Raw genomic sequence first — 21,925 nt, forward strand, 5'->3', positions numbered from 1 at the left:
GTGGAAATGGTTTTGACTTAAACCCACATGGTTTGGATTAATGCATCTCAGCGAAGGTTCATAAGAAACAAGTTTGTAGCTCTGAATCCCTAAGAAAGGGTGGAGGCTTAGACAAAAAAATATCACCACTCAGTTTGGAAATAGCATCTCTGGCCTGAACCTGATTCAACAGGAAACTAAACATTCAGCACATACTTTTACAGAAGAGGGAGGAGAACAGAAAACAATATGAGCTGAACTGAAACGTGAGAAAGTACAACATAGCAATTACTTTCCTGGGTGGGTCAGCATCTCTCTTTTTACATCCCCCCAATCCAATAACTCTCCACCCAAGCATTAGCCGTGAATGACCTCATTGGTTTCCTAAACACACTCCAGCAGCCTTCCTGCTCTCCCAGCATCAAGCCAAGCAATGATGTCAACAGTGCACCTGTGTGAGTGATGTGGTCCAGGGTCAGGGTCACAAGGCTCAGAGATAAAAGCCTCCCTCCATCAGTGTTAATGACATGAAGCTTTTGTTTTACTGCTCATCTTTTCAGTTTAATTTTCCTGGAAAGACTTCCTCATTTCAAAGGGATCAGAGTCAAGTACAACAGAAGGTTACCACTATAACTACAAGTAGTATCTCCATAGAGCCCCTTCAAAAACTTCACCATTAAGATTTCAGGGAGGGGGTGGAGGAAGGGGAGACCTTAGTGGAGTGCTGAAGAGAAGGTAGGTATGTGGTATCCTATTCTGGAAGGGCTTAGCGAAGATGAGTAGCAACCTACTGGCTACCCAGCCTTGTTAGTGTAAACTTCTTGTAGTGAATGGAGAGGTTATTTAACTCCCAAATGCTGCCCTGAATTAACTAGGTTTTATACACTTGTAACAATTGTAAATGTAGTAATTTAGCATGCTATTTGAGTACCATATATTGTATGCTTTAAAAGTATTGTGAAAATTAATACAGTCATTTGTAGAATGATGGGATTAGAAGAAATCTTCAGGATCATTTATTTTTTTCTACCATAATGGTGACTGCCTGTTTCTCTAAAATGTTTAAAAAGACATATCGAATAGTGTTCTATGGGCATTAGTCAGGATGGAGTACTGTCATTGGGTGGATGGACTGGACATTTCACACAAGTTTTACTAACATCACAAAAGTTGTTGCAAACCACTGGGTGAGCAAGTGAAAAATGGCTTTTTGGGAGGAAAACTTAAATAATTAGTACAAGACAGAGAAGGACTAGCTCTGTATTATTAGTAGAGTAGAATGAGGTTTATAAGTCATAACTGTCTGCAGGCTGAATGCCAATCAATTACGAGGAACTGCTGTAATGTTCTATAATTTGTTATATAGATGTTTGAGCCACCACATTCATCACTACGTCTTTATCGTTAACAGTAAAGGGATTTGGACTCTACCAATTAGGAGAGCTTAACAGGGATACAACTCAAATGAAGAAGTGGTTAGAAAGGAGACTGTGAGGGAAAGAAAGCTTGTGGAACAAGGAGGAAGAGAAAGAGCTTCCTCTTTTTTCTCCCTGTAACATCCAAAAGTACTCACACTGGACTCCCAGTTACACAGATAGCCTCTTTCCCCAAAACAAAGCAAAACTGTATGAATGACATATTGCTGAAATGATGTGCATCTCAGTTGAACAGAGAGGCTAACAGGAGAAGGGGGGCTGGAGGAAATGATCACGGGGATGATATGACTGAGAATGACAGTGAAGAGGCTCAGTAATTACCTTATGAATAGTTTTACTTATTCGAGAACTTCTTTGCAATGATATTGGTATTCAGCTGGTCTCCATCCACTTCAAGGACAAAAGAGAAGATACAGCTTGTGCATAAGGAGGAAAAAAATTATAGAAGAGCAGAATTGTCCCTCCTTCCTTGCAATTTAGTGTCTTTTTTTTTTTTTTAGTGTGTATTATATGTGTAGGCACTCAAAAATTGATATGACTAACTGGTAATGACTTACATTCCTCCATTATGTAGCACACCATTTTCTCGACCTTACTAGAGGGGAGCAGCACTGTTTACTGGAAAGATCATAGGATCTGGAGTCCTATGACCTGGGTTCAGATTCCAGCTCTGTCACTAAATGACTTTGTGACCCTGGATAGGCTGTTTTTTCCTTTCTGAGAGTCAGTTTCCTCATCAGTGAAATGAGCGGGTCAAACCAGATGACCTTTAAGAGCTCTTTCAATTCTATACTAAGATCTTTCCTTCCATCCTCTCAAGCATCACCTCTATTTTCTTGCCTACATTTACCACCCAAGAAGCAGCAGTTACAAGCACTGTCACAGTTGTTCAGATGGGGTCAAAAAACAATCGATGCTCTTCCCGTATTAGGAAATTCTGGCGGGAAGTGAGGAAATTCACTCAATGCACACTCACTGCTTCCTGATCGCGTCCTTAGAAAGCATTCCTCTCTAAGGCCACGATGTCCCAGTGACACAGCTTCCTCAAGTCCAGAAACTTTTTTTGTCAGGAACTACTTCCTTCCTTGCTCCTCACATTCCATTGTCCCAGAGGAATTCTACAACAATAAACCCAACTCTCATTGCCATTCCTCAAACGTGTTGCTATGGGAGGAAATCAGGCCGTGTTCTGGGAAGAGGAGATAACTGACAGAACTCTCTCTTCCGGAAATTCAGTGAGTCTCTTGGTCCCTATTCTTAGGCCATTCCACACATTCATGCTGTAGCTAGTCATAACTCACAGTGACGTCAGATGCAGTTTGGCTGTTGTTCAAAAGCAAGATGGAGCTGGAGATCAAAGGCTAACCTTAGAAGCTTCTAATTTCTCCAGATCTGTTTTGGTTTTCTCATAGAGGGCAAAAAGAACAGATCATATATTCATTCTAAGCCTTTCATATTTACAATAAAGGAAGAAAATTGGCACGTTCAATAGATAATTGCTGTAGACTTCATATGTTTTCCATTCGCTAAGGCTTTTCTACCACTGCTAAACTCACTCCTGCCTACTTTTATCTAGACTGAGAACTTGCTGACAGAAGGGACTGTATACAACTCTGTATCCTCTCCAGACCAAGCACCTATGCAACCCCAAATATCGTACTAGTCCCTTGGCAGGAGAGCTAATCTTTGTTTTCTCATCCCCACTTTGGATGCTCTCCTATGTACTTCCTTCTGTTTTTGTTTTTTTTGGGTTTTTTTTTTTGCTTTTTTGGCAGGGCAATTGCGGTTAAGTGACTTGCCCAAGCTTCCTTCTAAACCTACCCAGGTATCTAGTGCCCTCGGGGCTCAGTGGCTCTGCAAGGCATCATCCCATGTTGGCCTGCTCATCCTGCCTTGGAACATGGACCTAGCCTTCCTTCTAATCTACCTCATACCCTCCCATCCTATGCCTCTTCAGCTTTTGCCCACCCTGTGCTTCTTCCTTAGTTAAGACTGGCAAATCAATTAGGGCGTATATGACAAAATGCTAATAAGTTAATGTGTCACTCCTGCCATGGAACACGTACATTAACTAAGGAGACTTCTAGAGAGAATGTTTAACACAAAGAATGATTTCAAGTGGTGCGGTAGGCCAGTGGGACATATTAGTGGTGGGTAGGCCTTTTCCCACCCTTCAGATGAAATAGACAGCCTCTCATTTCATACATGCATATAGGACTGGCTTTCTCCACATACTGCTGAGTTGGGTCTCCTACTTAATACCCATGTTGACTTGAGCAAAGTCCTTTTACCTCATGAAGCCTCAGTTCCACTGTCTAAAAAATGAGGGGGTTGGAGTAGATGCCCTCCAAGGCTCCTTGTAGCTTCATATTTACATTTCTATAATTTAATGAGACTAGAGCATCATGTTCTCTGTGGCACTTCATCTTCATTTTTACTGAATATTTAATTTTAAATTGTTTTTCAAAATAGCTGCAAGCTGTAAAACATCCTTTATATAGATCTTTTCTTCCCATGCCTAGTTTTTTTTTGTCTTCAGTATTTTTCAACTACTTAAACACGAGAATGAATATAAAACAATATTATCTCCATTTTGTGGGGCAGCTAGGTGGTGCAGCTGGACCAGCAACACTGGACATAGCATCAGTAACTCACCTTCATGAGTTCAAATCTGGCCTTGGACACTTCCTAGCTGTGACCCTGGGCAAGTCACTTAACCCTGTTTGCCTCAGTTTCCTCGTCTATAAAATGAGCTGGAGAAGCAAGTGGCAAACCAGTCAAATCACTCCAGTATCTTTGCCAAGAAAACTCCAAATGGGGTCACAGAGAGTCAGACATGATTGATAAATGATTGAATAGCATTTTGCAACTGAAGGAATGAATAGAAATATGGTAAAGTAATTTGCTCAAGACTCCATGGCTACCAAGTGGCAGAGCTGGGGAGGGTGAAGGCAGCCTTAGATTTTGGGTCATAGTACATTGTATCTATGTTCATATATTGGCTCTGTTACTTGCTACCCTTGAGACCTTGGAGAAGTAACTTCCTCTCTCTGGGGCACTTTCCTTATATACAAAATGAAGAGACTGAATCAGTCCCTTTCATGTCCCTTCCCAATCAAACCTGGGGATTCTCTGGAATTTAACTCATTCTCGCTACAGAACTGGAGCTCATTCCAATATCCCAGGCTAACTGACAATATGGGATCATTCCTTCTTTTTCCTTATAGGGTTAAGAGCTCTATTTCTTGTTTTATCAGTCACATAATAATAAAGTTCTAAGTTTAAGACAAAATAGAAAGACTAGATGCTGATCAATTTCCTTTGAATTTGGTTAAATTTTCTAAATAATTTGACCAGTTTAAAGTATGGAACTACTTTTAGCATGAATAATACCTCACTTTTTAGTAAAACCCATATGGATCGGTACCCAATAGATATTTATAAATGGATGCTGAATTGACTAAGTTTGGCCACAAGACCAAAGCACAAAGATTTGCTAGCACTAGGATTAAATAATGTGCCACACTGATAGAGTGATCTGAGTTGGTCGTTTGCCTATTTAATGGGGTGGACTGTTTTGAAGGACAATAGCCATTTGCATATCTAAGTAATGGAATGCTTATTATAAAATTAGGCATATTACTTTACTCAATTCAACAGACACTTATTAAGCATCTATCATGTGTGCATATCGCCTCATCAGATGTTAGGACTACCGAGATGAAAAATGACTTAGGCCCTGTCCTCAAGGATCTTAATGCTCCTGGACATCAATAATAATAATAATAAAATAATAATAATAATAATAATAATAATAATAAACAATAATAACATGTGAAAATGAACCTGCTCTGGATAGTTTGTATATATACCTTTTGGTATGACTGGGTAAACTTTTCCCAAGCTATTTTATCCTTTGTAAACAATTAAATGCTCAGTATAAATTATGTTTCAGGTAGTAAATATGAGATATAAATAATTTTTCCATAACTTGATAATAGAAATTAAAATTATTTTTGATACAGAAAGTAACAACATCCCTCAAGGCAACATAAACCTCAGTTCCCCTGGCCTGTATGATTTCCAAAGAAGATGGTAGAATTGGAAGAATTCAGTTTTAATAAAAACAAGGGATGGAAAAGATTTGTGGGACATTATCACTCACCGTTCCAACCAATGGGTAAATGAACCCAGCACCAATGCTGGCCCGGACATCATTAATTGGTAAAATGAAACCAGTTGGGACCCCTTTCTTCTCAGGCTCATGAGAAAGAGATAAGTGGGTTTTTGCCATGCAAATGGGCAAATTTCCAAAACCCTGAAAGAAAAGAAAGGAAATATGTGAGAATGTATTTAAAATATGTCTCTACACTTATTCAATCTTAACTTGCATTTTAGGAAAAGACCATGATGAATGTTAATCCTGTGCTAGGCAACCAGTAGGTACTAAATAAATACTCACTGACAGACTGCTATCAGGGTACATATTTTCATTTCAGCCTAATCACTACAATACAAGAAGCTGAGAGCATCTTACTATCTCATACTTTTGAGAGCTAAATATTCTTTATACATAGATTTGTGAGAAAGTGTGTTTGATTTCAGAAAGGAGATCAACTTTCAAAGGCTGTCAATATGCTATTTATAGAAAGGTGATCTGGACAAAGGAATCCTTCAGTAAGAGACTGTTACTCATGTGCTTACTAATTCTGAATATATCAGGATGCAAAAGGTTCCCACTGTGTTAACTTATGAGTCATGGCTTTTTGATCTGCAGTTATACTCTAAGAACTAGAATGAGGTCACTCATTAAAACTTCTTATTTTCAAGGACCAAAGGCTAAACTTGAACCAGAGTCCCAAAGGTGAAAGGGCAGGAAGTCACATGTGGTGTCTGACAAAAGTACAGTGTACCCAAGCATGGTTTTGATTAAATGGCATATAGTGCCCCCTTTTAGAAATGCTTTACTAATTAATTACAACTGCAAAGTTGACACATAACTTTTAAAATCCATTTCCTCAATTGGCCAAGAGAAAGGAAAAAAAATTTCTCACTCAAGCTCAGAAATTTTTTTTTGAAAGCTTATTGAGAATTATAAACAGCATTGTCTCTTTAAAAGACGGCCTGCCCCACTTTTGCAGATGGAGAAGCCTCTAGCCAAGGAGCAGATGAACTGGATGTGATGCATTCCGTAGCCCTTGAGATCAATGCAATCACTCCATCACAGTCACTCTACAGAACAACATGAAAGCCGAATCTCAAGTGGAGCAGCAAAGTACAGAGACCATTCTAAGAATGCTTGATTTGCTGTCAGCCTTATGAAAGGTGGAAAGTCTTGGGCAAGAACTCTGGCCAAATCTGAGATCTCTGTGGTAACCATTTACATTCATGGTATTAAAAAAAGACACATGATGATTAAAACAGGGTAAGAAGGAGGTAAAAAATTCAAATACAAGGGCCATGAGGTGCAGAACAAAGTGTCTGAGCCTGCCCATGACTTTTCACGTGCTTTTCTTGTACTACATTCCACCAGCCTCTATAGGGAAAAGAAAAGACACTTGGCTTGGTTGACTCTGGGATAATGGCGATAGCAAAGGGTCTCTTGGACCACAGAATCTCTGCTATAAGCAGCTAGATCAGGGCTGTCCAACCTTAGGTTTTTATTGAAACAAGAGACCATATATTTTGATTTGCCATTTTAGTGAGACCTCTAAAGTATTTATGTAAATTTCTATGCTTGTTGGCAGGCAGTGAAAATCGCACTGTGGGCCGCATTTTGGACAGCCCTGAGCTAGATTATTAGTCCTGCTGAACAAAAGGGCCAACCAAGGGCCTTTTAAATACTGTGGCATGGCTAGTTCCTATGTCACCTGATAGGAGCAGATGACGCAGGACTTTTCCAGATTAACAAACAAACTGACCAAGAGAACCCCAACTAACTATCATGGTCTCAACATGCTAGATTTCTATTTATTCATCCCTGTGTAAAGCTAACATTTCAGTGTCACAACCTATGGGGATAGTTAGATCCATAAACAATGACTGGCTCTAAAACTAGACTCAACAGATGAAAAGCCATGGCCTGGGTCAATCTGCTGAGTTTAACAACCATTTATTAAATGCCTACTATGTTAGAGGCACTGTGCTAGGCACTGGAGATACAGAGATTAATGAAAGAATGTAACCTCTGTTCTCATTTGGTAGAGGGCAGGTACAAAAATAACCATAAGGCAAATCAGAAAGAGTGCCTAAAAGAAGCCAAATGGAATGACCAAGGATGTTCAACGAGGGTGACGGTCTACTAGACTTTTTGAAGAAGTTAACACCTGAGTTTAACCTTCAAAGAGCTGATCATTTCAACAGCTGGAAAAGGGTGGGATTGAGGAGTGTACATTTGAGGCATGGGAGATAGCATGTGAAGAACCAACAAGTCAGAAGGAACCTTAGACAAGATTAAGTAACAGTGAGCAGTTTTACTTGCAAGAAAACACACTAAGCATGGAGCTTATGATGAAACGTTTGACAGGTAGAGAGGTAGAGGGCCTTCTATTAAGAAGGTCACGCAGTAGTGGTGGATGCTAAGGATGGCAGCTGGCATTTATATAGGTTTCAAAGTGCTTTGTGGAATACCATCTCATTTGGTCCTCACAACAACTCTGGAAAGTAGGTATTATTATTGTACCCAATTTACAGACCAGGAAACAGAGGCTGTCAGAAGTTAAGTTACTTCCGCAGGATCAGGAAGCTAGTAAGTGTTGGAGGTCTGGTTTGAATTCATGTTTTTCTGATTTCAGGTCTAGAACTCTCTATTTCACTACTTAACCGAGGGCTCCATTGAGGTAAGACTGCATAAATTTGTAGCAGACCAAGTTCAGGGCAATTTAATAACTTCCTAACCTTGCCCAAATAGGAACAGAGAGGGTGGATGCTAAGCTGATAAGCACCAGAGCAGAAACCACAGAAATTCAGTCACTGGGTTTAGGGATTCAGTTGCAAATTAGTCAGGCTTGCAAATATGGATAATATCCTTAGCAATAATTCTGTGAGGAGCCCCCCCCCATTTCCAATTTATTTAATATTTTCACCTAAGGACCTTATAGTAGCTTCTTGTTGAAAATGAAAGAAGATTAAAGTTCAGTTAACATAATCTAGATGGATACCTGCCAATTTCTAGTATCAAAATCAACGTCTGAGAATTCCTGAGACATTACAGCCCCTCCCCTCTCATATTACTTTTACCTGTTGTGTGTAACGCTCTATTTTAGATTGTGCCTCGGGAGAAAGCTCAATATCTTGGGCTCCGTAGACTTTCTGAGCAATGGTTCTTATTTTTTCAACAATGGGAAGCTGTAAAAACACAGATGGGAATAAAAAAGCATTAACTGCAGCAGGCTGAAAGAATAAACTTTTTCAGTTTTCTGTATTGAATTAACATGCATTTCTCATGTCCTTCTACCCCCTCTAAAATGATAAAAGAAAAACAAAACATTACTAACAAATAAGCATAGTCAAAGGAGACAAATCCCAATGAAGTTCAGGAAGTGGGTGCATAGGTTGTTATCGTACTCTGGATTTCTGGTTGGTCAGTGCCTGGATCAAAGTACTTAAGACTTTAAAGTTGTTTGTTTTGACAATATTGGTTTCTCTTCCTTCCCTTCCCCGCCTCCCCCCAACCCCATCATAAACTGTTCTCCAGGTTCTGCTTACTTCGCCTTGTATCAGTTCCTCTGAGGCTTCCCAAGATTATCTGAACCTATCTCTGTCACTCAAATACCATGATCTGTTCAGTTATTATTAGGGGTGTGCTAGAGCCAGCTCCTAACTTAAGAACAACTTTTAAAATTTTCAGTGTGAACATTTACATCCCAGAAACTGGCAAATGCTACAAATCAGGGCTTGATTTATTGTTTTGTTTAATGTCTAGACTTAAGAAAATGCCATTAATGCTGAATAAAATTAAAGGAATATTGTGTGTACATTTTCCCTTCTGGAGAGCTAATTGTTAAATATCTGCCAGCACACTCTCATTTGTACCTTACCTCCTTCCTAGGCTATTCCTCAACCCTAACCCCTCAGTTTCCAGTTTTTTGCCACACTGAAAAGAGCTGCTGTAAATATTTTGGTACATGTGGGTCTTTTTCCTCTTTATTTGATCTGTTAGTAGAGATATAGTTTAATGACTTATTGGGGTGAAAGAGTAAAAGTTATGGTAATGCCAATACGTTATCTTAGGCCACAGTCTTGACTACAAACTGTTAATTACGTCAACCAGGAAATAAGGAGCCTTAAAAGCTTTGTCTCTTTGGAGACTGGATGAATAGCTGTTAGTACCAGAAAATTATAACTCAGAAATACAGAAGGAAGGAGTAGTATTTCTTTTGTGTGCTTTCATGACAGAATATACAAGAGTCCTCATCAAGGAAAATAGCTGTAATTTTTATAGTAAATAAAACACGAAAAAAGCACATAGACTTAGTTTCTGAAATAAATTTAGAACTGGCTGGAAGAAAAGGAATACAGTAGGGCTGAAGGATTAGCCAGTCATGTCAGGCAGTGACGGAATACTGCGTTGATACTGAGCCACCAGTATCACAGTGGATATAGTACTAGACTTGGAGTCAGGAAGACTTGAATTCAAATCTTGCCTACTTACTAGCTGTGTGAACCTTGGCAAGTCATTTAACTTTTCTCAGCCTCAGTTACCTCATCTGTAAAATGGAGTAATTGTATCTACCTCTCAGGGCCACGGGGAGGATCAAATGACATAACATACGTAAAGCGCTTTGCAAACCTTAATGGGTATTTAATTGCTTGTTGGTGTTGTTTCAATCCTGTCTGACTCTTCATGACCTCACCTGGGGTTTTCTTGGCAGAGATACTGTAGTGGTTTGGCATTTTCTTCTCCAGCTCATTTTACAGATGAAGAAACTGAGGCAAAAGGGTTAAGTGACTTGCTCAGGGTCACACAGCTAGAAAGTGTCTGAGGTCAGATTTGAACTTAGGTCTTCCTGACTCCAGGGCTGGCACTCTATCCACTTCACCACCCAGCTGCCCAGCTGCAATGATATACTGACTTAAATATACTACATATGACCTCAGAGCCACAGTGAGTAAAAGTCTCGAATTTGGACACAGCAATGATAAAATCTGCACACTCAGTATTATTTGAATAATCATGCAGAGAATTGGAGAGGAAAAGAAGACAGGAGATAGGTAAACACGCACAGAGTTAGCAAATAATAGACTGTATTGGCTGAACCCAGGTGGGTTTCCAGTCCAGTCCTCCTGCCCTTATACAGTTATGCTACCAGCTCACAGTCAAAACGGTGAGAAGAGAACTTGGAGGGGTGAGAGAGGTAGGAAGAAGGAACAGTACTGATGAAATTGAGTATTTGGTTGATGAAGCTAGAGTATTTAATAGGAAGTATAATAATGATAGGCTAGAAATAATAAGAAGTACAACTGCGGAGAAAATATGGAAGATGAAGGTTGAACAAAGACACAGGACTGGGTAATTAGGTCACTCATGCCTTGAGAGACAACAGTTTTAGCAGAGAGCAGAAGCCCAGTGGCAAAGGCCTGAAGAGACATACATGCTCCCATCCCTGTGCTTTTGCATTTATTATCCCTGGAATCCAGTTCCTTTTCATTTCTACCTCATAGAATCACTCTTTAGTTAGGCACTACTTTTTTTTTTTAAGTTTTGTTGATGTCTTATTTTTACATAATAAATATTTATAGATTACTCCCACTTCCTGAGAAGTCTCTGTTACAACAGTTAAGAAAAATTAATATAGTGACTTTTTCTGAAAGTTCATGCAACATTTGGCAACTGTATTACTCCACCCACCCATTAAAAAAAAGTAACACAAATGTATTCTCTCTCCCTTGCACATGGGGGGAGGGAGGAAAGCAAATTTCTTAAGTACCATATTCTACATGAATTTTTTTCTAATCCTTCAAATTGTTCTCTTCAATCCAAACTACCTTCATGTGAACTACTTTGTATTTATTCTCTATTTATCCTGTATATAGAATCTTCTATACCAAATATAGTATATACATGCATGTATATATACATACCTGTATACGTACATACACATGCATATATGCATACACACATATACCCATACATACTGTATATTGAGGGTGGAAGACTTTATAGATGGCACACATATAACGTAGACATATATGTACAGTATGTATAGTCTACTGCAAATAGACTCTAAGTTCCTAGTGGGTAGAGATTGTTTTATTCTGGGATCATGTTCCCTACTCTACAATGGAGCCAGATTCTTCTGTAGTACCTTGTTTAATTCTGGGTATGACATTTTAAAGGGGATGACAGAGATATGTGAAGAGAAAGGTGGTGATTAGGGAAGTGTGATGGGTCTGGAAACTACATCTGATGTGAACTGGTTGAAGCATCTAGAGTTAGAAAGCTTGGGAAAAAGATGTAAAGGGAAGACAACACTTGAAATATTCAAAAATATTCTCTCCCATTGGAGAGAAGATAGAACAGATCTGTTCTACATTGCTCTAGAGAAGGAAATGGGACCAGTAGGTTTTAATGACTGGGATGCAGATTTTCGTTCAATGTAAAGAACATTCCAACATCAGAGATCTCCAATGCTGGAACAAGATTCCTTTGTAAAGAGATGAGTTTTCCATTGATAAAAATATTTAGCAAAGGCTACATAACTATCTTTCAGGGATTTAGCAGGAGACCATAGGATAAAAGATCTATGTAGAACTAGAAGAAATATCAGGTGTCATATTAGGACCTTTCATTTTAGAGAGGCCAAGGCCCCAGGTCAGACAGATAGTAGGTGCTAGAGTGAACTGAGGTCTGACTTGAGAGTCAGTGCTTGTCCACTAATACCACTTCTCTATTAAGGGTGGGATAACGAAAGAGGTTGGAATTTAGACCAGAAGACCTTTTGGGTCCCTTCTAAGGACAAGATTTAAGTCTGCAGACATCAAAAGATTACTCCAGAATGATTTCAACAGTTGCCAAAAATTTTAAGAAATCCCAAGTTGTTTTAAATATAAGGCAGCCTTTTGGAAATCTTTGAAGAAGTGTTGTCATTCAGTTATATCCAACTCTTACTGACCCTGTGGAACATAGCATGCCAGTATTGTCCATGGGGTTTTCTTGGAAAAGATACTGGAGTGGTTTGTCATTTCCTTCTCTAGTGGATTAAGGCAAAATACAGGTTAAGTGACTTGCTCAGGGTCACACAACTAGTAAATATCCGAGGCCAGAGATTTGAACTTAGGTCTTCTTGACTCCAGGCCCAGCAGTCTATCCACCGAGCCACCTAGCTGCCTCACTGAGGCAAGAGGCTTTTCCATAAATACTAGATATTATACTGTATATATAAATAATAACAAAGTAGGACCCTCAATCCTGCAGATGGGCCCTGAAATGCTTCCCTCAACCCTATACTTTAAGTGAACATGACATCCTCTGCAGTTCAATAAATGCTTGGCAAAGAACCACACTTTTAAAGTGATAAAAGCTAGAAGAAGCCTGCTTTTCTGTTAGCAAGAAAAAAAAAAGTACAGAGGAAACTCAGTAGTCATTTTTAACCAGGATGGGCCAGCTCTCCCAAACACTGTATCCTCTTCATGGTACAAAATGAATGGAAAAGAGAAAACAAGTAGCTTCCATCCCTCATTCATGCTCAAACCTTTTCACTGAGAGGCTGTAACAGCCTGGTACAACATTATGAGTGATCTTATTAAGAAAAAGGCTTACAATGGAAAGGAAATTTCTAAAAAGGAGGTGGTACTATTTTTGATGATATATGGAGAAGAAAGAGGAGGGTCTTTATCTACAATTCCTAACACACAGTATCGCTACCCCCCTCCCCCAACATCAAAACTGAACCCTGCCTCCAATTTCATAGTTGAGGAAACTCAGGTTCACTACCCCCAGTTACACAGAGACCAGGTGACAAGTCTGGGTCTCAAGCTTCCAGGAAACCACCACTTCTAGCTCTGCCTAGCTCCCTGCCATCAGTTACTGAAGTATTATTATATACCACATCCCCATGCCATGTTTGGAAATGAAATGTCTTGACAATTTTTCTTATAATTAGGATCTTTTACAAAGCAAACGAAATTGCTTATTGTGATTCACATTTGATCTGGAGAATCAGTAGCTGGCCAAGAATGAAATAGTAGTGGCTCACGTATCCACTCATGCCCCTCCTCCAAATTCCCCTTTTACTGTAGATGACATGACCTTCCTCCCAGCCACCCAAGTTCATAACCTAGGTCTTCCTAGACCAGAAATTATTAAACTGAAGCTAGATGGCCCAATGGGTAGAGCACTGGACTTGATTCAAATCTAGGCTTAGATGTTTGTGACCCTGGGCAAGTCACTTAAACTCTCTTCCTCAAGCTCCTCATCTATAAAATTGGATAATAAGAGAGACAGCATCTACCTCCCACTGTTGTTGTGATAATCAAATGAGATTATATTAAGTGCTTTGCAAACCTTTAAAAAAAATATTAATGCTATCCTTGTGACCTTTTTTTTTTGGAGGAGGGAAGGCAACGCAAGGCAATTGAAGTTAAGTGACTTGCCCAAGGTCACACAGCTAGTAAGTGTGTCAAGTATCTGAGGCCACCTTTGAACTCAGGTCCTCCCGACTCCGGGGCAAGTGCTGTACTCACTGGGCCATGTAGCTGATGACTATATTTCAATATAATCACTTTCCTTTGTAATCCTATGTATTTCATGCAGTTTAAAACACTATCCTGAGAAGGAGTCTGTAGGTTTTTCCATACTGCCAAAGGAGTCTGAGCCATGAAAAAGGTTAAGAATCCTGGACTAGGCTTTCCCCTCTCCTACACCGCCTATATTCTACTTACTTGAGCCACCACTATAGTATCTCTTCATTTTTCTTCCTTTTCTTCACTTACATGGCTATCATCCTAGTCCTTGTTACTTCTTCTGGATTACTATATTTTCTAACTAATTTCCTTGTTTCGAGTCTTTGCTTTATGCAATCCATCTTCCATGTCACTACCAAGCTCAAAAACCTTCAGTGGGTCCCCTAGTGTCTCCCTGTTAATATACTCAGCCTATTATTTGCTTAAGGTCCTTCACAATCCAACTCCAACCTACCTTTCTATTCTTAGTCTTATTATTCCCCTCTATACGCTCTGCTTTCTAGACTACCACCACAGCAGCTCCAGAAACCACAGGATTCCACTTCTGGGCTCTCCACACCTCTATAAGCCATTTGCCATGCCTAGGATGAAATCACTTCTCATCTCATCTCTCCTTTCATCCAATCCAAATTCAAGACTCTGTTCAGATGCTGCTTCATCCATGAAATTTTTCTTGATCCTTCCTCAAAGTCCCTTGGACTTATATGTACAGTTGTATGTATGTACATATTTGTATCCTGTCTTCCTCTCCTCTCCCTCCCAGACAATAAGCTCCATGAGGGCAGGGAATATTTTTGTTTTGCTCTTCTATCCCCAAAGCTTAGTCACAGTGTCTGATATGTAAAAAGTGCTCAATGAAAGTTGGCTGAAATGAATCAAGTTTATCATGGGCTGTTTCTTAAAATATCTTGTTTCAAGTCCCCCACCTCCACAACTAAGTGTGTCCTCTTCAAAATGTTCATTTGAAACAGCCTTCAGAACTCCAAATGTGTCAGGCTGACTTAATTTATTGTTTAGTTGGGCTTTGTATACTGAGGCCATGTACAGGCACCTAACGGGGGAAGGAAATAAGCGTTTATCAAGTACATGCTAGGTGCTAAGCACTTTTACAAACATCTCATTTGATCCTCACAATAACCATGTAACGTAGATGCTGCTATTATAACCCCACTTCACATATATGGAACTGAAAGAGATTTTTTTTAAATGAGTTGGGGTACGGGGGAGGGTCACATAGCTAGTATCTCCGGGTGAATTTGAATTCAGTCCTTTCTGACTCCAGGCCCAGAGCTCTTTCCTGTGCTTCCTGCTATACCTAACAATGTAAGCTGAATGTTAGGTATGTGATTATGTGTGTAAGGTATGAAATGTACACACACATATGTATAAAGACATGAGCTAAATTGTAATTCAGTATTCTTCTCTAACCCAATCATGCCAGGGCTGGATGCAGAGTTCCTGACATACCAGCAATGCACTCCACAAGCATGATGCCCCTTAACCTGAACCTCACTAGTGCTGAAATAGCTAAAAACACAGATGATGCTGTATTCTTGTCTTCAGGCTCCTTTCCAGGTTTCAACATGCGCAATATTATCTACTGAAAGCCGGAGATAATGTAACATAAATATCCTGGACTCAACTCCTGGGAGAGGTGTCCTGAACGGAATATTCTAGTTTGTACAGATAGCAATCTTGGGACCCAAATTCCCCTCCCCCACCCCCCAGACAAAGATCAAAAAACTTTTTCAAGTCAGTCATACTTGTAAATGAATTTTAAAAACAACAACACCAGAACACCTTGATTACTGTGCCTGTCAGATACAATATAAAGACTAAAAACTGCTCCCATCAAAGTATATGCCATTGTCTACAAAGTAAAACCTTTTGTCACATGGGAGAGAATTTTCTGCTATCTTCTATTCTGGTTTTAGAAAGTACTTATTATCTCCTCTGAATAAAAAAAAAAGAATAAAAGGAAAGTGCAAAATATCTATCTATGCAGGGTTTGTCATAGAACCTAGAGTTTATTAATAAGACAGTAGATTAACTTTGTATATCTGACTTTTTGGGAACTCAATATGGCACATCTTTGTAGCAATAGCTAAACCCAGCTTTACCTCAATCAAGCACATTTTTCAGTTTAGTAAATCCTACCTTTCGGAAACTCTTGATACATTTAAAAATCTTAGGTTATTTAATCCTATACGAAATAAAAAATGTTTTTTCTTGGTTCTATAAATATGCCCTAATTAGGACCGCCCCAACAAAAAGTCTAGTATTATTGTTTGATTTTATATTATTAGTATTTTATCACTAGAAAGAACAGAATTTTAAAATACCTCAAAGGACCAAGCTGGTCAGCTGACACATCTGACAATCTATATAAAAATATATGTAAATCTACATAAATAAAAATATAAATCTGTATAAAATCCATAAGAAAACAGATAATAGGATGAAAATTTCTATTTCAAAGCAAAATTATATTTTTGCATCAACTGACACACCTGGCCCTTCTAGCATTAAAAGAGAGGAAAAATGGTATATATAGTAAGTGCATGGCCAGCCCTGGATGGACGGAAGACCGTTCTGATGGAAGACCTGAGTTCTGACTCTGATACACCCTAGCTCTGTGACCCTGGTCAATCAAGTTCCTTAGTGTCTCAGTGCTTCAGGCAACTAAATTCACAGTTCCAGATGAGTTTTTGATCTTCATTTGTGGAAGAAACTTCTATACCATGAATTCCCCCATGTCAATGAAAAAAAAATAAAAACAAAACCCCTTACTTTCAGAGGAATTTGGCTAACCTCAACATACTCTTCCTCAACTTCTTGTTAAAATCTTTAAAAGTTTTGTCGGTAAAAGCTAAAATTTATATAGCTGGGTTAAAATACTGTGGCATCATCCAGGTATCCTTACATCCCTTAGGCTTTTAAACACACATTATTGCTATGATCTTGGCTCATTCTTAACGGACTGTGATCATCGGAATGCTAATTTTTAAGATTAAGATTTTTATATGATTCTGACAGTCGAGTATTAGGGCAATTGGGTTATATGAAAACTGAACTAAGAAGAGAAAACAAATGTCGTCCTTTAACCCACTTGGCCCATGACAGAAGTTAAGTAAGCTCAGGGAAAAAGTGTGGCCCTGGAGAATCCCTAAGTAGTGTTGGAGTGGCAGCACTGCTTTCAAAAGTCACCTGAATGCAAGTATTCTTGAATATATGTGTACCTTGTGATGTGCATCACAGTTCAGAGTCTGGAGTGGGGGAATTTTGTGGAAGCAAGCCCACAGCCTTGGGGACCAAAATTCAATTGTAGGTGGCTCAGTGAATAGAGCACTGGGCCTGGAGTCAGGAAGACCTTAATTCACATCGAGCCTCAGACACTTACTAGCGGTGCGAGCCTGGGCCAGTTACCTTAATTCATGGGAGAAGGAAATGGCAAACCACTCTGGTATCTTTGCAAAGAAAACACCATGGACATAAGTGCATGTTATGATCCACGGGGTCATGAAGAGGCAGACATGACTGAACCATGTGAAGATCTCCTAGAATACTAGGATTCATCTCCCCTCTGCTTCTCAGCTGCTTCGCCTTGTAAAAGTTTTATCTCATATGGAAAAGGAGGAGAGGGTGGTGATAATTATATTGCAGTAAAACTGGATAAGTTCATTGTCATCAAAAGAGTAGTTTGATTAGGAGACAGGAGATCTTAGCTGAGGTGGATAGATCACAGTGGACAGAGCACTATTCTTGGGAGTCAGGAGGACCTGGATTCAAATCCAGCCTCAGACACTTCCTAGCTATGTGATTCTAGGCAAGTCACTTAACCTCTCTCTACCTAAGTTTCTTCTTCTTTTTTTATATTTATAATTGAACTTTATTATTTCATTTTTTACACAATAGCTTCTCCTGCAAAAAAAAAAACAAAAAACAAAAACAAATTTTTAAAACAGTTCCATGAAGCCAAGACCTGTGGTATCTTCTTTGTATCAGCAGTTCTTAGCAAACTATTAAATTGAGGAAAATAACCCATCAGTTTGAAAAAGTACCATTTACTCCTAGTAGTCAAAAGGAAGAGTGAGCCTATTTTTTTTAAGGTCAAACAGACACTCATCCCCCTGGCCCTTTGAAGCCCAGGGCTTTGGGGGTCTGAGAGCATTTGTCTACCTGTTGTCTCTAACTCAGCTTGGAGAGCAGTGAGAATTGGCCCCCTATACCTCAATTTATCTATAAAATGAGCACCTACCTCTCAGGGTTATTATGAGGATCAAATGAGATATTTGTAAAGTGATTCGCAAACCCTGAAGCACTAAATACGTGCGAATTACTACTATTATCTGTCCATTGAAGCCTTGAGATGTTGGACCCATCTTACATGTCTATAACTCAATGTTCTTCATGTATAAAAAATGGAGGAGGTAAGATAAAATAATTTCCAAGGTCTCCCTCAGTTCTAACATTTATAGTCTATAGAAAGAAGAAAGTTCTCCAAAGAAGTACCAACTTGGAAAATATTAAAATTTATTAAAAGCATTACAAGCAATTTGATTTATTAAGATATCTTGTTCTAGATTTCTGAGGGGCCAAATAAGCAAAATGAAATCAACTGATTCCCTTATTTTTCCAGTGATTTAAGGTAGCTTCCCTACTTCCTTTAAGACTCCTCTGTTTGGCACTTAAATATCCCAGTGTGGGTCCCAATCTACCATTCTACACTCATACATTTATTCTATATACTCTTTGTGGTTGTTTAGTCGTATCTGACTCCTTGTGACGCCAAATGGGGTTTTCTTGGCAAAGATACTGAAGTGTTTTGCAGTTTCTTTCTCCAGTTCATTTTACAAATAAGAAAACTGAGGCAAACAATATTAAGTGATTTCCTCAGGGTCACACAGTTCAGTGTCAGAGGATGAACTCAGGAAGATGAGTCTTCCTGACTCTAGGCCCAGAACTCTATTGCGCCACCTAGCTATCCCATGTCCCGCTTTTCTTCTAATCTCAGGTATGTTGGTTTTGTTTGTGCAAAAAGGTTTAATTTTATGTAACCTTTCTATCTCCTGTTTGGCCATGAACATTTCCCCTATTCATAGATCTGAGAGATAATTTCTTCTGTGTTCTCCTAATTTGCTTAGAGTTGAGATCAAGATTCAGAGGAAAAACATACATTTGTTAAAGCAACTGGCCATTGAAAAAATTCACATATAGGCACAGGGCAATGTGTTTAGGTAAAGAAGACCAGGAAAATTATGTCTAGTCATGATTATATAATGACCACTCTATAACGGATCCTGGCACATTCGCTAGTTATTTTGCCTCACACCTATTATGGCAAATTCAAATTTATAAAATTTATAATTTATCCAGAAAATTAAGATGATAAAATTAACCTTTGTTTTGTTGTGACTTTAGATGCCAATGAAAAATGCTTGGCCTTGACATAATTTTCATTTCAAAACAAGAAAATAATCATTTTACGGTAAATTAAAAAAATAGTTCAGGACATGTATCTATCAAATTCTTCAAAATTCTCTACAAATGAGTTGCCATTAGCCTAATATTTCCATTTTGTAAAGGTAAAGATCAAAACAGAAACTGTAACTTAATGAGAATAAGATTACAAAAAAATTTCAGATCAATCTACTTGGTGTTTACTTAGAACATACTTTTCCCCACTTTATATAAAAGGGCTTACAGGAAGAAATAATTAAAAGAAATTTGTTCTTATAAGATCTGCTTTTAAGGGAAAATAAAATTGGTATAAAATTCTAGAAGAGATGTTTCTAGAAGAGAAAATTTTTCTAACATTTAAAATCCATTATCACAAGGGTAATCTGAAATGAGATGCACATAAAGTTAAAATAAACTTATGCTATAAATAGATGGGGAGAGAGAAGAGGTAGCATAGCTTTATATGGACAAAAAATGTTTAAATGTGTAATGAAATGTTTAAACAGAAGTGATCAGATGATAAACTTCTAAGTTGAACGGGAAGCTTTAGACACAATTGTTGTTTACTTCAGGTCTTTTTGTATGTGTCATAACTGGGGCACATATTTTACATGAGTTATAAACATATTACAGGTATACACAATTAACAGAGAACTCCTGGGTACTGACATTATGATGTATTAAAGTTGTTTGGAGGGGAAAGTTGGGAGAGTTCAGTTGAGTGGCTGCCCCTAATCCGCCATCTTGGCTCTGCCTGAGAAGATTCTTTAAATGAATATAAAGTAACATTGTATTTCCATTCCAATATGAATATGAACTTTATAAATTGCCCATGTTCTTATAAAATGATTCATATTTTCCCCACTGGCTTTTTCCACAAAACTATAGACAAATTCTCATGGAAAAAACCTCTGGCCTGAAGACTAAATTAAAAGCCTTTAAAATCACAGATTAAAAAAAGGAAGGGCGTTGGGAAGATAAATTTCAGATAAATTAATGACAAACTTATATTACTTTAAATCTAGTCTTTATTTTCTTTTTATCTCAACTTTTTAAAAAAAAATCCTGAGCTTTTAAGCTACTGCTTCTACAGATATTTTTATCATGTGTTATCTGAATGTTTACACCTATAACTACTTTTGAATGAATGGTTTAAGTGGTTACTTTTATTCTGAAAAATGAATTCCATCACTTTCATAAGGAATCACATTTAAAAATCCATCATCTCAACTTTAGGTCACAAGATGAATGCATGATAAATAGTTGAGCTGCTTGTAACTGACCTTTCAGTCTCCTAGTCTTTCTACCCATGGGACTATTGCAGATGAGGAAATACATTTTTAAACGCTCATAAAATAGTAATGTATTTTTTTTCCAATTTAAAAGAAAGTACTTCAGTGACATTATATGACTTCTATGACCAGTGAGGATGAAACAAAAACTCAGAAGGTAGTACTTCAAATCTGATAGATACTATTCCCAGGTACAAAACAGGTACTATCATTTACAAGCTCAAATTCCAAGTAAAAAAGGATTGAAAAATATGCTTCGGTTTTGTTCTCCTTAGATATTTTTGTTGTGTTTTTGGGAAGCAATAATCAATATTTTTCAGTGGGGCATGGTGGAGGGAAAAATTGATTTTACATACAGTAATGGTGGAAAGGCTCTACAGGATAGCTTTAAGAGAGTAGGAATGCCTGAGGCATAGAAAAAAAAAAAAAAAAGAAAACCCAGATCAAAAGAAGACAAAAAAAGATTATTTACATACATGTAAAAAGATTTTACACGAAACCATGAATCTCTATTTTATACTACTTTCTTTTAAAAAAGAGTGTATCATAAATTCTACATGTTACTTTCAAAACTATCCTACTTTTCTGGGCTCCTTCTGCAGGCATCATTTTTAAAAATACATATAAAGGTGAGTAGGGAGACAAGAGGCATTAGATTTGATTTTAGTAATAGCTTTAAGAAAGTCAGCGAATGGGCATAGTGAATAGAGAGCTACTCAGAAAGATGTCCTTCTTCTGACACATACTAGCTTTGTGACACCCATGCAAGTCGCTTAACCTCTTAGTGCCTTGGTTAATGCTCCAAAACTGAGTTGTAGAGGAGCTCCTGATCAGTCTCATTGGAAGGAGTTTCCACAGCACCCTTCCCAATATTCCTCCCCAAAAGAATTTAGATCAGAAAAAAGTGAAGTGGGAATAAGTGAATGAAGCACTTAGTAGGTAAGAGAGAGAGAGGTATGGTCATGTAGGCCAGGGTCATACTAATAGAGAGTCAAGAATAAGAGACGTCTGTATTTTCCCCCTTAAAACATTTATTATAATTATTACAAGAATGTAGTAGTGAGTACATTAAGG

General features: G+C 38.3%; 1 protein-coding gene across 1 annotated transcript in view; it reads right to left on the reverse strand.

Annotated features, from left to right (window-relative positions):
- Window positions 1-21,925, reverse strand: part of MTHFD1L (methylenetetrahydrofolate dehydrogenase (NADP+ dependent) 1 like) — a 193,368-nt gene that overhangs the window by 44,333 nt on the left and 127,110 nt on the right. The window contains exons 25-26 of the mRNA XM_036769181.1: window positions 8,655-8,762; window positions 5,581-5,733 (exon numbers count right to left, since the gene is read on the reverse strand). Of these exons, the coding sequence (XP_036625076.1) occupies window positions 5,581-5,733; window positions 8,655-8,762 (261 nt within the window). The remainder of the gene's footprint in view (window positions 1-5,580; window positions 5,734-8,654; window positions 8,763-21,925) is intronic.

The sequence above is a fragment of the Trichosurus vulpecula genome, chromosome 7, assembly GCF_011100635.1.
Source record: "Trichosurus vulpecula isolate mTriVul1 chromosome 7, mTriVul1.pri, whole genome shotgun sequence".
In the NCBI taxonomy this organism is placed as follows: Eukaryota; Metazoa; Chordata; class Mammalia; order Diprotodontia; family Phalangeridae; genus Trichosurus; species Trichosurus vulpecula.